This window comes from Hippocampus zosterae, chromosome 15, assembly GCF_025434085.1.
Source record: "Hippocampus zosterae strain Florida chromosome 15, ASM2543408v3, whole genome shotgun sequence".
NCBI lineage: Eukaryota > Metazoa > Chordata > Actinopteri > Syngnathiformes > Syngnathidae > Hippocampus > Hippocampus zosterae.
In genome coordinates this window covers 25,001-36,875 of record NC_067465.1, presented here as the reverse complement: position 1 = coordinate 36,875, position 11,875 = coordinate 25,001, and the positions used below count along the sequence as shown (strand labels likewise).

General features: G+C 46.5%; 2 protein-coding genes across 2 annotated transcripts; both read left to right on the top strand.

Annotated features, from left to right (window-relative positions):
- The first annotated feature begins 1,379 nt into the window (after nt 1-1,379).
- On the top strand, nt 1,380-2,992 carry rps28 (ribosomal protein S28). Its single transcript, XM_052087492.1, has 4 exons — nt 1,380-1,480; nt 1,776-1,823; nt 2,622-2,744; nt 2,870-2,992. The coding sequence occupies exons 1-3, from the start codon at nt 1,442-1,444 to the stop codon at nt 2,742-2,744; spliced, it is 210 nt and encodes a 69-aa protein (XP_051943452.1). The 5' UTR covers nt 1,380-1,441; the 3' UTR covers nt 2,870-2,992.
- A 132-nt stretch (nt 2,993-3,124) lies between these two features.
- si:rp71-39b20.4 (potassium voltage-gated channel subfamily V member 2) lies at nt 3,125-7,870 on the top strand. Its single transcript, XM_052087491.1, has 4 exons — nt 3,125-5,140; nt 5,285-5,918; nt 6,627-6,752; nt 7,329-7,870. The coding sequence occupies exons 1-4, from the start codon at nt 4,623-4,625 to the stop codon at nt 7,644-7,646; spliced, it is 1,596 nt and encodes a 531-aa protein (XP_051943451.1). The 5' UTR covers nt 3,125-4,622; the 3' UTR covers nt 7,647-7,870.
- Nucleotides 7,871-11,875: the final 4,005 nt, after the last annotated feature.

Genomic DNA, 11,875 nt, shown 5'->3' with positions numbered 1-11,875 from the left:
CCAACGAGCAGCGGGGCGGCTGAGCAAAATGTACTGAACCGCAACGCAAACGGCAATACACCAGAGAAACCCGAGAGAGAAAACCAAACTCGACACGTGCGCAAAGCGACAATGAGCCGACACTCGGGGGGGCCTTGGCAACGATTGACACGGTGAGCAACGGCGGGTGCGCAGCTGCGGGCGGAGCCCGACGGCGCCGCCTGCCGGTCGCAAACGGATCCGCCGTGACGGGTATTTCGGTGAAATGTCGTCCTACGGCGGTGCCGCGGGCCTTCGGATGGCGACGGAGGACGCCGATTGCGGATGCTGCGCTCAGACTCGCTTTCGTGCGCTCCTCCTGCTAGCGCGCGTCACGTCCGTAGGGGAGCGCAGAACTGGATCCATTTTGATCCCTCCGGTCCCGCTTCCCGTTCTCACGGCCGGAGTGCGTGCGAGCGGGAGCGGCTCGTCGCAAAGCGCCAAATATGCCGGCAGGAAAAAGCCAAGAATCTCAAGGGAAGATCCCGCGCTTAAAATGGCACAAAAGCATGCGGATCGTGTCGAGGGATTTGCGCAAATGACTGAAGGAAAGAGCTCTGCGAGTTTCTCTCCCCAAAGTTTGCTGCGGGTGCCTGAGAAAGGCCCGTTTATAAGATATCCTGTATTCGTCCCACACTGTTTGGAGCGTTCCCCGTTCCCACCGAGGACGTGACCTCTTTGTAAGCGATGGGAGAATGTGAATCCCTCCTCGTCATGACACCAATGTCCCCATACGTAAGGGACATGACGGGACGCCGTTGCTTCAATGTCAACAGAATATTTGCCCAAGCCCTCAGCCGGCACCATGTTACAACCATGATATTCCGATGGACACTTTGACCAAGAAAAGCACAGTCTCATTTTGGAGGACAACTGAGGCCTACTGCTGAGCTTATTATTATTATTATTATTATTATTATTATTATTATTATTATTATTATTATTATTATTATTGTTATTTTTTATTTTTATTTTTTAGGAAGCACTTAATTTAATAATAATTAAAAAAGACAATTGTAAATAGCACTGCGATTTATCCATTTTGTGTTTATATTGCACTTAATTGAACGGTGTTTGTTGTTTTTTTTCTTTCTTCTTTCTCCCTACATTCTTGCTGCTGGAGGCTGTAAATTTCCCCAGTGTGGGACAAATAAAGGATATCTTATCTAATGTTAAAACTTATTCTGGGGATGGGGGAAACTTGAATTGGATGATCCAACGTACTGTATCATGTTGAGGACACATTTGACAGCCTTTTACTCTGTTTTTATTTGACGGGGACGTTCGCGGGGGTATAACCTAGACGAAGAGGAAAAGCGCTACGTCAAGAAAGAAATGTCCGACTTTGGAGGGAGCGTCATCGCCGTTGTGTTCGAGTACTTCCGCTTTCTCAGTGACGTCCTTTCCGGTCGAAACTACCAACATGGACGCCAGCCGCGTGCAGCCGATCAAGATCGCAAGAGTAAGAAAAACCCCCAATTAAGTGTGATTTTCGATTTGGCGTCTATATATCTCCGAAACGTAACCTTATTTCATACAACGAATTGAAATCTTGGAGTTGAACGACACAGTTGGAGCGGATTAGTAACGGTTCCTCTCGACCTGCCGTTCCGTTGCGAAGGCCCGGTGCTAACGCGGAAAGCTAAGCTCAGTTTAGCATACGGTTTTTAAAACGTCGCCGTCGACCGGCCTTGTCATTTTCGACACCGTTTGGCTAGTATGCTCCGATAATAACACATTTGTTTCGAAACTTTTAGGTTACCAGGGTGCTTGGAAGAACTGGCTCCCAGGGACAATGCACACAGGTAGGCTTGCTAACTGTTAGCATGAGTCGAGCGCGTCCCTTCAACCGTTTGACGGTATTTTTTTTTAAATATCACTTGGCGTCGATATTCACAAATGTCTGTGATTGGGAATGATGTATCCTCACACGAGAACCAAATATCCCCTGCCTGTTTTGGTGTTGCTTATCTATATTCGAGGCAAGTCAAGTCAACTGTATTTCTAGAACACTTTCAAACAACCATCGCTGCATGCAAATAGTGGTAAGATTTTAATAGATGGACCTTCGATCACAGGATGGAAAATTGGATGCGTTCTACCAAGAAATGCATTTTCGCTTCAGGATTTTTGCTTAACTCTTTAGGGTCTTTTTTTAAACTACGTGACTTAGTCTCATGTGTCGAGCCTCGTCGGTGTAACAGGGTTGGTCATAGCGGAGCCTGGTTTTAAACCATCAATCATTTTACACATTGCATTTAGCCTTTTTTGTCCTTTTATAAAGCTCATCTCAAAAACAAGCTCTCATGCGTTCAGAAAAATGTGGCCTTTTAGCAAAAAGTTCCTCCGACACTGGATAACATTTTAACTACTACAACATATTAGGCGTGGACAGTTCTTTTTCAGTGTTTACCCCCCTTTTATTGAACAGAGGCACAAATTGTGCCCGTCGCCGTATGCCAGCACAATAGCTAGAGGAACAGAGACATTTGGGATGACTTTGAGAGCAATTAAAAGAAATGGTATGATTTCCTTGGGCATAGAAACTCCCAAAAGTAAAATATCGGGCCTTGAAGAATGAATGCGCGGCGTCTTCCTCGTAGGTTCGCGTCGAGTTCATGGACGACAGCAACCGTTCCATCATCAGGAACGTGAAGGGGCCGGTCAGGGAAGGAGATGTGCTGACGCTTCTGGAGTCCGAAAGAGAAGCCAGGAGGCTGCGATAGGTGAGCTCACCGCAGCGTACGCGGGCAAAAGCGTTTAGCGTGGCCGCACTTGTGGTATATCGAATGCGAACGTCGCAAATGGCACTTGATGTTCTGACTTGCTCTTTTTCATCCCCCCCGCGCAGAGCCCACTGAAATTGCGGCGCCGAGTGGACGCTGTGGAGCAGATGACTCTTTGAGTTTCACACGCCATGGCTGACGTCTGGCTTGTTAAATGCTTTTTCAAATAAATATGCTCACTGAAAGAATCGGTTTGCAGGCTTTTTGTTGGGGCTCTGGGAGAAGCTTCGTGCCGTTTCACCGCTTGGCTCTGCTTACTGTACAGGTTGAGCCTTTTACGGCCGTACGCGGCAGTAGTAAGTCTCTTCAAAGTTGCAAACGGCATGTCCTTACTTTGTTGTAAACATCTGAGCTTTTGGAATCCTCAAAATGTGCGCTAGAACTTCTGGAAAGAAGAAATCTGTGGCGATGGTGAGCGATCTGGAGAGTGTGGCCAAAGCTGGGCCAGCACGAAGCGCCGCCACGGGTCACTTTGAGCGAGATGCGCAGAATTGACAGACGCCACTTCATCATTTCCCTCACTTGAATGTATTTATATGCTCATTTGAATGTTGGACTTCCGACTTGTTTGAAAGCGATTTCCTTTTGAACTATGAGAAACCTCCGGTGGCCTGGTAGCTCTCTCGGGCGCGTAGCTCATCGTACAAGATGTGTGGGACAAGCCCCCGACCACTGGCGCTTTAAACGGCGGCCGGCGTGCTCCGACACCCACCCTACGTAAGTACGCAACTGATTGGGAAAGTTTCCTTCATTTATGGGCTGTACACTTTTGCATTATTGTCCCCCCCCTCTTTTTTTTTTTACTTGGCCCACTTGAAAGAATTTCATTTCTGTTATGTCTCGCTTTGAATTAATGTTTTGGAACAGGCCGGTGCATATTTTGTATGTCCATTGGAAGTCCGTCATCGAAATGTTGCTGTTGCGGTTTACAGTCGCGTCGGACAGCAAGCCGTCATCTCGGCAACTGTCGGATGGTTTTCAGGATCCGACTCGGCCTTTCCGTCCGTCTGTTTTGTAGCTCGCCTCTCCTCGGGAGGGTCGCGGGCATGCCGGAGCCTATCTCGGATGTCTTTGGGACAGCAGGCGGTGTACGCCCTCCGCCAGTTGACGGCCCATCGCGGGGCACACGTAGACGAGCGCCGGTTGGCGCTTCCGGTAAGATAAGATATCCTTTATTCGTCCCACACGGGGGAAATTTACAGCCTTCAGCAGCAAGAATGTATGTAGAAAGGAGAAAGAGAAAAAAAACAACAAACATCTTTCAATTAAATACAATATGAACACAAATGGATACATCGCAGTACTATTTACAACCCGCCATGCGTGATTTTGCAACGCGGGAGGAAAGCGGAGTAGCCGAAGGCGAGCCACGCGCTGACTCCAATATATAACAAAGTCAAATGAAAGGCATTTCATCTGTAAGAATGTATCGAGGACCTTTTATATTCGGCATTCTCATCAGGAGCGCGAGCATTCGAATGGACTTATAAAAGAAAGGAAGATTCTTATGGAAGAAATGAACTGAGGACAACGCTCGTCTTTTGAGAAGTTATTGAGCCGCATGGTTTGCCCTTGACCATAGTCCAGACTTGCTGGGTTCTGGTGGCGATCAAAGCTCCAAGCCTTAAATCGCAACACTAATCCCTGCCGAGAGTATTTTTAACTCTGTGTTGGGACAGAAAGAGCAGCGATAAGATTAGCGAATCAGCGAAGCGACCGAATCCCCGACTTGATGCGGCTAATCTCCTCGTGCGCCGAGACGCCGGCACCGAAGCTTCTTCAACCCGTAAGCGCCCGATCCATCGGTCGTCCGCCGCCATGGAGGCTCTAAAACCCCGTCTGAAAGTGCTGAAGAAGCGGCGCTCCAGTCTTTTTGCCACCATCCAACGGGAGAAGAGCTTCTCGCAAAGCATCGAGGAGCAAGAGAGCGAATTCCCTTTTTCTCAGGACAGTTCGGTGAAGCCGTGGACGTCCATGGAAAACCTGGACGATCGGAAAGCGCGGAGCGAAGATCGCTCGCGACCGAGGAAAGCGAACGTCGTCAACCTCAACGTGGGTGGCAAGGTGTTCCACATCCCCGAGCATCTGGTCCTGCGACATCCCAAAACCAGGATCGGAATCCTGGCCCTGTGCGAAGATCCGGCCAAGCGTCTGACGCTGTGCGACGACTACAACGTGCTGAGCAACGAATTCTTCTTTGACAGGGACCCGACGTTCTTCCACTACATCTTCCACTACTACTGCAGCAACGTCTTGTGGGTGATGGACAGCCTGTGCCCCGTCAACTTTGAGGAAGAGATGGCCTTTTGGGGCATGAAACTGAAGGACACCCCGAGGTGGGGCCTTCCTTATGTTCCCGCTGAACGCGGCCGTCCGCGCCTTTTTTTCCCCGTACGGCTCGATCCTCGTCGGGCGAGTCAGTGAGGTCCGGGTCGCGTGTTTTGTGCCAATTGGGGCTCACATCTTCTCCCTCTCCTCAGGTGCTGCCGCATTCTGTTTGAGGAGAAGGTGGACGACATAAGGGACCAACTGAAGGTCAACCAGGAGCTGATCGACGAGATCAAGCCTCACCAGGACGACGAGGGCTACAAGAGCATGTTTCTGGGCAACCTTCGGAAGATCCTCTGGGACCTGATGGAGAACCCGTACTCGTCCATGTCGGCCAAAGCCTTTGCCGTCTTTTCCAGTCTCTTTGTGCTCATCTCCATCGTTTCCATGACCATGAACACGGTGGAAGAACTGCGGCGATACAAACTGGCCGGCAAAACCTACATGGAGTGGGTGGAGATCGCCTCCATTCTCTTCTTCACCCTGGAGTACTTCTTGCGCTTGCTCACCACGTCCGACGTCAAGCACTTTGTCAAGAGCGCGCTCAACTTCGTCGACGTGGTGGCCGTCATGCCCTACTTCGTCCAGATCGTCTTTGAGACCTTTGTGATCGATTCGGAGGACGTGAGCGCGCAGGAAGATTTGAAGGCCATGGCGAGGGTCAGCAAAGTCAGCAAGGTGCTCAAAGTCATCAAGCTGATGCGCATCTTCCGCATCCTCAAGTTGGCCCGACACTCCACGGGCATGAGGGCCTTCGGCTTCACCATCCGGCAGTGTTCCGAGCAGGTGGGAACGTGCGATCCATCGCCGCCGCAAGCGGTCTCGTTTCATTCGCTGCTGTGCTGTGTGATATTGTCAAAGTTGGAAAACATGAAAACATTGCTTTGGAGAGGGGACGTAGATGCGGTCCTATCGATCGAAAGGTATGAATGCCAACATAGAGAATGAAACGAGTTGTTTTCCATCGGCTGAACTTTTTTGTTTTCTCTCGATAGCTTTCTCTCTAAATCCGGGTTGGCGAGCACCTCTCCCACGCCGAGATAATCCGTCCTCCTCTCGGTTGCGACGTACGGACATGCTGAATATTTCAGCGCCGCGTCATCAAAAGGACACTGGAAAATGTGCGGGGCCATTTTTATGTTTTCACCAGAACAAAAGTCCGATTCAGAGTCAGAGCTCCTTCCTTTCCAAGCCAAGTCAAAACATTCTCGCCATGCATTTTACAGCGTCCAACTCTGATTGTTTGTCGAACGGGTTAAGATTGAACCCATGAAGTGTTTTAAGAATAATAGAATCAGAAAACCTTTATTCGTGTCACAATGGAGCAATTCCCAATTTGCAGCAGCAAAGCTACGAAAGGAAGAACATGTATCGGAGCTGCTGTAAAGGCAGTGTCTGCGAAACTGTCAAATCAACAATCATGTATTTGGAGAGAAAAAAAAACATCCCCAACGACACGAGGGTGACCGCGACCGTTGCGTTGTGATCTTTCAGGTGTGTTGTCTGTTTCTCTTCATCGCCATGGGCATCTTCACCTTCTCGGCTCTGATGCATTCGGTGGAGGTGGACCAGCCCGGAACGCCGTTCAGCAGCATTCCCGATGCCTGGTGGTGGGCGGCGGTAAGGAGCGCTCGCCGACCTGATGTTTGAAGGCATTTACGACTCATTCCTAAATAGCTCAGCAACCTTTGATGATGAGAAGAAGAAGAAGAAAAAAAAATATGCATGATTGGTTACAAATAACACAATCGACTCGAGGTGCGAGGATTAATCGACAGCTTGTCGATAACCAACTCACCTGTCATATTTGATAATGGAAGAGTCGTATAATATCCTTTTTCATTTACAATTGTCAAAATGTTGGGAATTTATCAATCAATACGATCCGATTTCTGTAATGCCCCACGAAAGCGGACTGATTATCTTTGCAACCATTCAAAATAAAACAATTGTTTTTACTGTGGGCAATTATCGATGATTTTTTGGCCTATTCTCTGACATGTCGCAAACCAAAATAGGAACTAAATTATTCATTATTCATGTCACATAAGTGACAGATCAATCAACGATTAAGATAACTGCGGTCAATTTTAATCAAATGTATTTATATACAGTATAGATATATGTTTTTTTTTCATTCAGAAGATATTTTTTTTTCCATTTTGTCGAATTGTAAGTTTTGTCCTCCCCGTCTAGGTGAGCATCTCCACTGTAGGCTACGGAGACGTGGTCCCCATCTCCTATCTGGGGCGCTGCGTGGCCTTTGGCTGCATTTCCTTTGGCATCATCCTCAACGGCATGCCCATCTCCATTCTTTTCAACAAATTTTCCGACTACTACGCCAAACTGAAGGAGCAAGAATACACGTTTTCAAACACCGAGCGCACGTTCCAGCTAAGGAGACGTCTGCAGAACAAGTGTAACAGCTGCTTGCAACCCCAGGCTGAGGACTCGGACGATGAGCTCCACTATAGGCCCGGTGGAAGGCAGACTACTTTTGAGGGGGAAGAGTAAAGAAAAAAGAAAATCACAAAACAGCCAGGGTGCAACCTCACGAACCTGAAATGACCTTAAATGCTTGCCACTCAAGTAGAAGGATGCACTGTGAACAATACAAAGGAAGTGAAGACAATCACCAGACAATACTGGTGCCATGCTAGCTTACAAAATGACAAAGATGTTCAAATGTGTATTGATGTAAATAATAATGCTGATATAAAGAGGGAAGGCTAACTTAACTTGCTGACTTTCTTCGGCCAAAATACACAACGCATAAAGTGTTTTTGATTTTTTTTTATTTTTTGGGGGGGGGGGGCGTGTCGCGACCATTGACCGTTCTTGAATTCACTTAGAATGAAGGCTTCCAGATCTGCCTTGTCACGCCAACATAAACGCAAGAGCTCGGCTCCCTCTCGAGCAGAACAGAACAGTTTCATGTACAAATAAGAAAGTGTCACAAAACATGCATTTAAACTCGATCGAAGGGATCAAAGTCTCTCCCTCTGGTGGACACGCCGCGCCATCGCACCCATTCAATCCGAATTTCCAGTTCAATCACGGTACCTCATTAAAAACCAAATATATGAAAGCAAATTGAAATCAATCTGAGCTGATTATGAAAAGGGAGATAAAATGACAGAATAAATAATGTATCCAATTAAAAATAAGAAAATAATAGTCACAAAACATGCATTTAAACACAATTTATAGTGCCACAAAGCAGGGTGGGAGCTATTGCTAAAAAAAAAACAACAACTGAAATCTAAACCAAGTGCTTGGCGGGGTTGATCCTGTTTCTCTTCTCTGTTAATATTTGCCCTGGTGTGGAGAAGATTCTCTCTGAGGGGACACAGCCGGTATGATTTGTCTTGATTAGCCAGCCGCGGGGAAGGGAATCAAGTTGATTGACTCCAGTCGGGCTTAGGTGGACAACTGTGGGGGCATTTTAAATTTGTTACCACAGCTCCCGGAACCAAAGTGCTGTGGCTAATCTGCGAAAACATTGTGACAAGATTGGACAGGATTTGCCTGGTTTTTATTTTTTAATACGGATTGATTTGGGTCATGCTCGTTCCTTGAATCTTAAGACTTCTTTATGACCAGCAAATAGGTGACCTTTATGACATGTTTTCTTTCAAGTTGGAGTCACTCAAATTGGGATTGCTCTCTGAGGCGCTTTCATGTCACCATTACTGTGTTCGATTCTGACACTTGAGGAGTGAAAATGCTTGGCATGGAAACTTGCTCACGCTGTGGATTTTGCTGCATTTCGGCGTCTCGAGCAGCTTTCAACTTTGAGCTCTTCGGTAAGTTGAACCAAACCAACACAAACACCATCAATGCTTGTGTGTTGCAGCTGAAACTTGATAGTGGGTGAATTGATCCAAAATTAGTAATTACAATGAAGGCATTGCCGATTATCAATATAAGGGACGTGAATAATATTAATTGGACTCGAACAAAATACAGCTCAGCTTGAATTGATGATAAACACGTCAGTGTTGACTGTGAAAGGGATGCTTGTATTATACATTCGCGAGTTAAAAACAAGATCTATGGTCAATATGTATTTTCTATTAAAACTGCCCCAATCTTTGCCTGTTTTTTTTTAAATTGGATGTAATCCAAAGGCTAAAAGAAAAGGAAATAAAAGTAAAGCCAGCATCTCCGAGCCCCGAATATGGCTCCCTCCGGTGGAGACCTCGCCCCATTGCACCCCTCCATTTTGGATAGGACTTCCCCATTGGTCGTTGACACCCTCTTGGGAGCCTTTTTGCAGCAGCGAAAACAACAATGGCATTCGCAAAGAATTCTTTGCTGTCATACGACTAGCTGTTGGATGATTTAGGTATTCATTCCAAATTCGTCCACGTATCAACTCATGTTGAATGATCTACCTCAAAGCCACACTCTCCGAAGGCCTGTGTGTGTCTCCCTCCGGTGGACACACTGCGCCATCGCACCCTTCCAAACCGTTTGAAATGTCGGAAGGTGCGCTTTGTGCTCGTCGAACCGGTTTGGGGAGCCTTTAGCAGCCACAAAACTAATGAGGGCACGAGAAACAATTCTGCCCTGTCATCTCACTTGCTTTTCGTCTCTTTGTGCTTTCTTCGATCAACTGTTTGTGCGAAGGTCTGAATATGTCTCCCTCCGGTGGACACGCCGCGCCATCTCACCCATCCTGTCTGAACTTCCTGTTCAATCACGGTACCGCATTAAAAAACAAATTTATGAAAGTAAATTGAAATCAATCTTAACTGATTATGAAAAAAGAGAAAAAAACGACTGAAAAAGAAGATGTATCAAAAACAAATAAAATAAGAAGGTAATTGTCACAAAACAAGCATTGAAACACGATTCTTAGTGCCGCAAAGCATGGTGGGAAATATTCAGAAAAAAACGTAATCTCGATGGCATGAAGTGTCTCCCTCCGGTGGACACACAGCGACATCGCACCCCTCCAATCCGAATTTCCAGTGCAATCACAGTGCCACTTTTTAACATTTATGAAAGCAAACTGCAATCCATCTTAGCTGATTATGAAAAGAGAGAAAAACTACTGAATAAATAATGTATCCAAAACAAATAAAATAAGAAGGCAATTGTCACAAAACAAGCATTTGTAATCTCGAAGGCACTAAAGTGTCTCCCTCCGGTGGACACTCCACGCCATCGCACCCCTCCAATCCAAATTTCAAGTACAATCACGGTCACACATTAAAAGGTAAACTTTTGAAAGCAAACTGAAATCAATCTGAGTTGACGACAAAACGACAGAATAAATGATGTATCCAAATAAATAAGAAAATATTTGTCACAAAACATACATTTAAACACGATTTTTTGTGCCACAAAGCATGGTGGGAACTATTGCTAAAAAAACAACCAAAATCTACCTTAGCTGATTATGAAAAGGAAAAACCGACTGAATAAATAATGTATCCAGAACAAATAAGAAAATAATTGTCACAAAGAAAATAGTTGTCACAAACCGCATTTAAATGCGATTCTTAGTACTGCAAAGCTATGTGGCTCATTTCTGAACAAATCATAGCCCTCCAATCCGACCTTCTAGTAAACTCACGGTGCCACTTTTAAACACATTTACGAAAGCTAACAAATCAATCTGAGCTGATGATGAAAAGAGAAAAAAACAACTGAATAAATGATAAATCCAAAACAAAATAAGTGTCACAAAACGTGCATTTAAACTCGATTGTTGGTGCCGCAAAGCATTCTGGGAGCTATTCCGTCGCCATTACATTAAATGAAATGGCTTCCGCTCTTGATCCATTTCCTGATTTAATGATATGCTGGGAAAACAAAAAATAAATGACATTCTGATACTTTTTCCAATCTTCACGATGTATTTTAAGAAGTTTTCGAGGTGTACGCATTTCTATTTTCGAATGGTCTGCGTGGATTTACAACATACGGTCACGGAATGCTGGGCTGGAAACTATACCATCCCAGCATTCATTGCGGCACACAGGAAGTATGTAAATTTGGTTTAAATGTATGTTTTATGTACGTTATTTTTTACGTCATTTTTAGTCATTTTCTTTATTGTGTCATTTTCAATCATATTTTATTCACTTTGTGATGACCGAATGTGATAATTTCGAATTTGATGTGACACCTTGACTGTAAGGGGTGGCGTGATAAAATATATTCCCAATGCAGCGAACACTGAGTTTGAGGTATCCTAAGAGTTGCATTCCTGACAGGGCGTCTTTTTGAAGGCGACACGACTTTCCTGTCGAAAAGAGCTCCTCTTGATATCGGACACCATGGCACCTGTACCTCTGTCTCACAGCGAGGGCATCTGCACGATCTTCTTCAAGGGACCTGTCCTAGACCACATTCTTCACGAACCAAGGTAGGACAGCATCTTTGGGCGGCGGGGTTAAACCCCCTGTAAGGGAGCCTGGTGGCTGGCCGGCCTGCTGGCTAGCTTGCCGGCCTGGTGGCTGGCCGGCCTGCTGGCTAGCTTGCCGGCCTGGTGGCTGGCCGGCCTGCTGGCTAGCTTTCCGGATAGCTTGCCGGCCTGCTTGGTGGCTAGCTTGCCGGCTAGCTTGCCGGCCTGCTTGGTGGCTAGCTTGCCGGCTAGCTTGCTGGCCTGCTGGCTAGCTTGCCTGCTTGGTGACGAGCTTGCCGGCCTGCTGGCTAGCTCGCTGGCTGGCTTCTAGCTCGCCGGCCTGGTGGCCAGCTCGCCGGCTAGCTTGCCAGCTTGATGGCCCGGT

Bases quoted from the DNA above. Each gene is read 5' to 3' on its own strand.
- si:rp71-39b20.4 (XM_052087491.1), top strand. From the start codon at position 4,623: ATGGAGGCTCTAAAACCCCGTCTGAAAGTGCTGAAGAAGCGGCGCTCC. The intron at 5,141-5,284 runs GTGGGGCCTTCC...CCCTCTCCTCAG, and splicing joins AAACTGAAGGACACCCCGAG to GTGCTGCCGCATTCTGTTTG. The intron at 5,919-6,626 runs GTGGGAACGTGC...GTGATCTTTCAG, and splicing joins TCCGGCAGTGTTCCGAGCAG to GTGTGTTGTCTGTTTCTCTT.
- rps28 (XM_052087492.1), top strand. From the start codon at position 1,442: ATGGACGCCAGCCGCGTGCAGCCGATCAAGATCGCAAGA. The intron at 1,481-1,775 runs GTAAGAAAAACC...CGAAACTTTTAG, and splicing joins AGCCGATCAAGATCGCAAGA to GTTACCAGGGTGCTTGGAAG. The intron at 1,824-2,621 runs GTAGGCTTGCTA...TCTTCCTCGTAG, and splicing joins CCCAGGGACAATGCACACAG to GTTCGCGTCGAGTTCATGGA.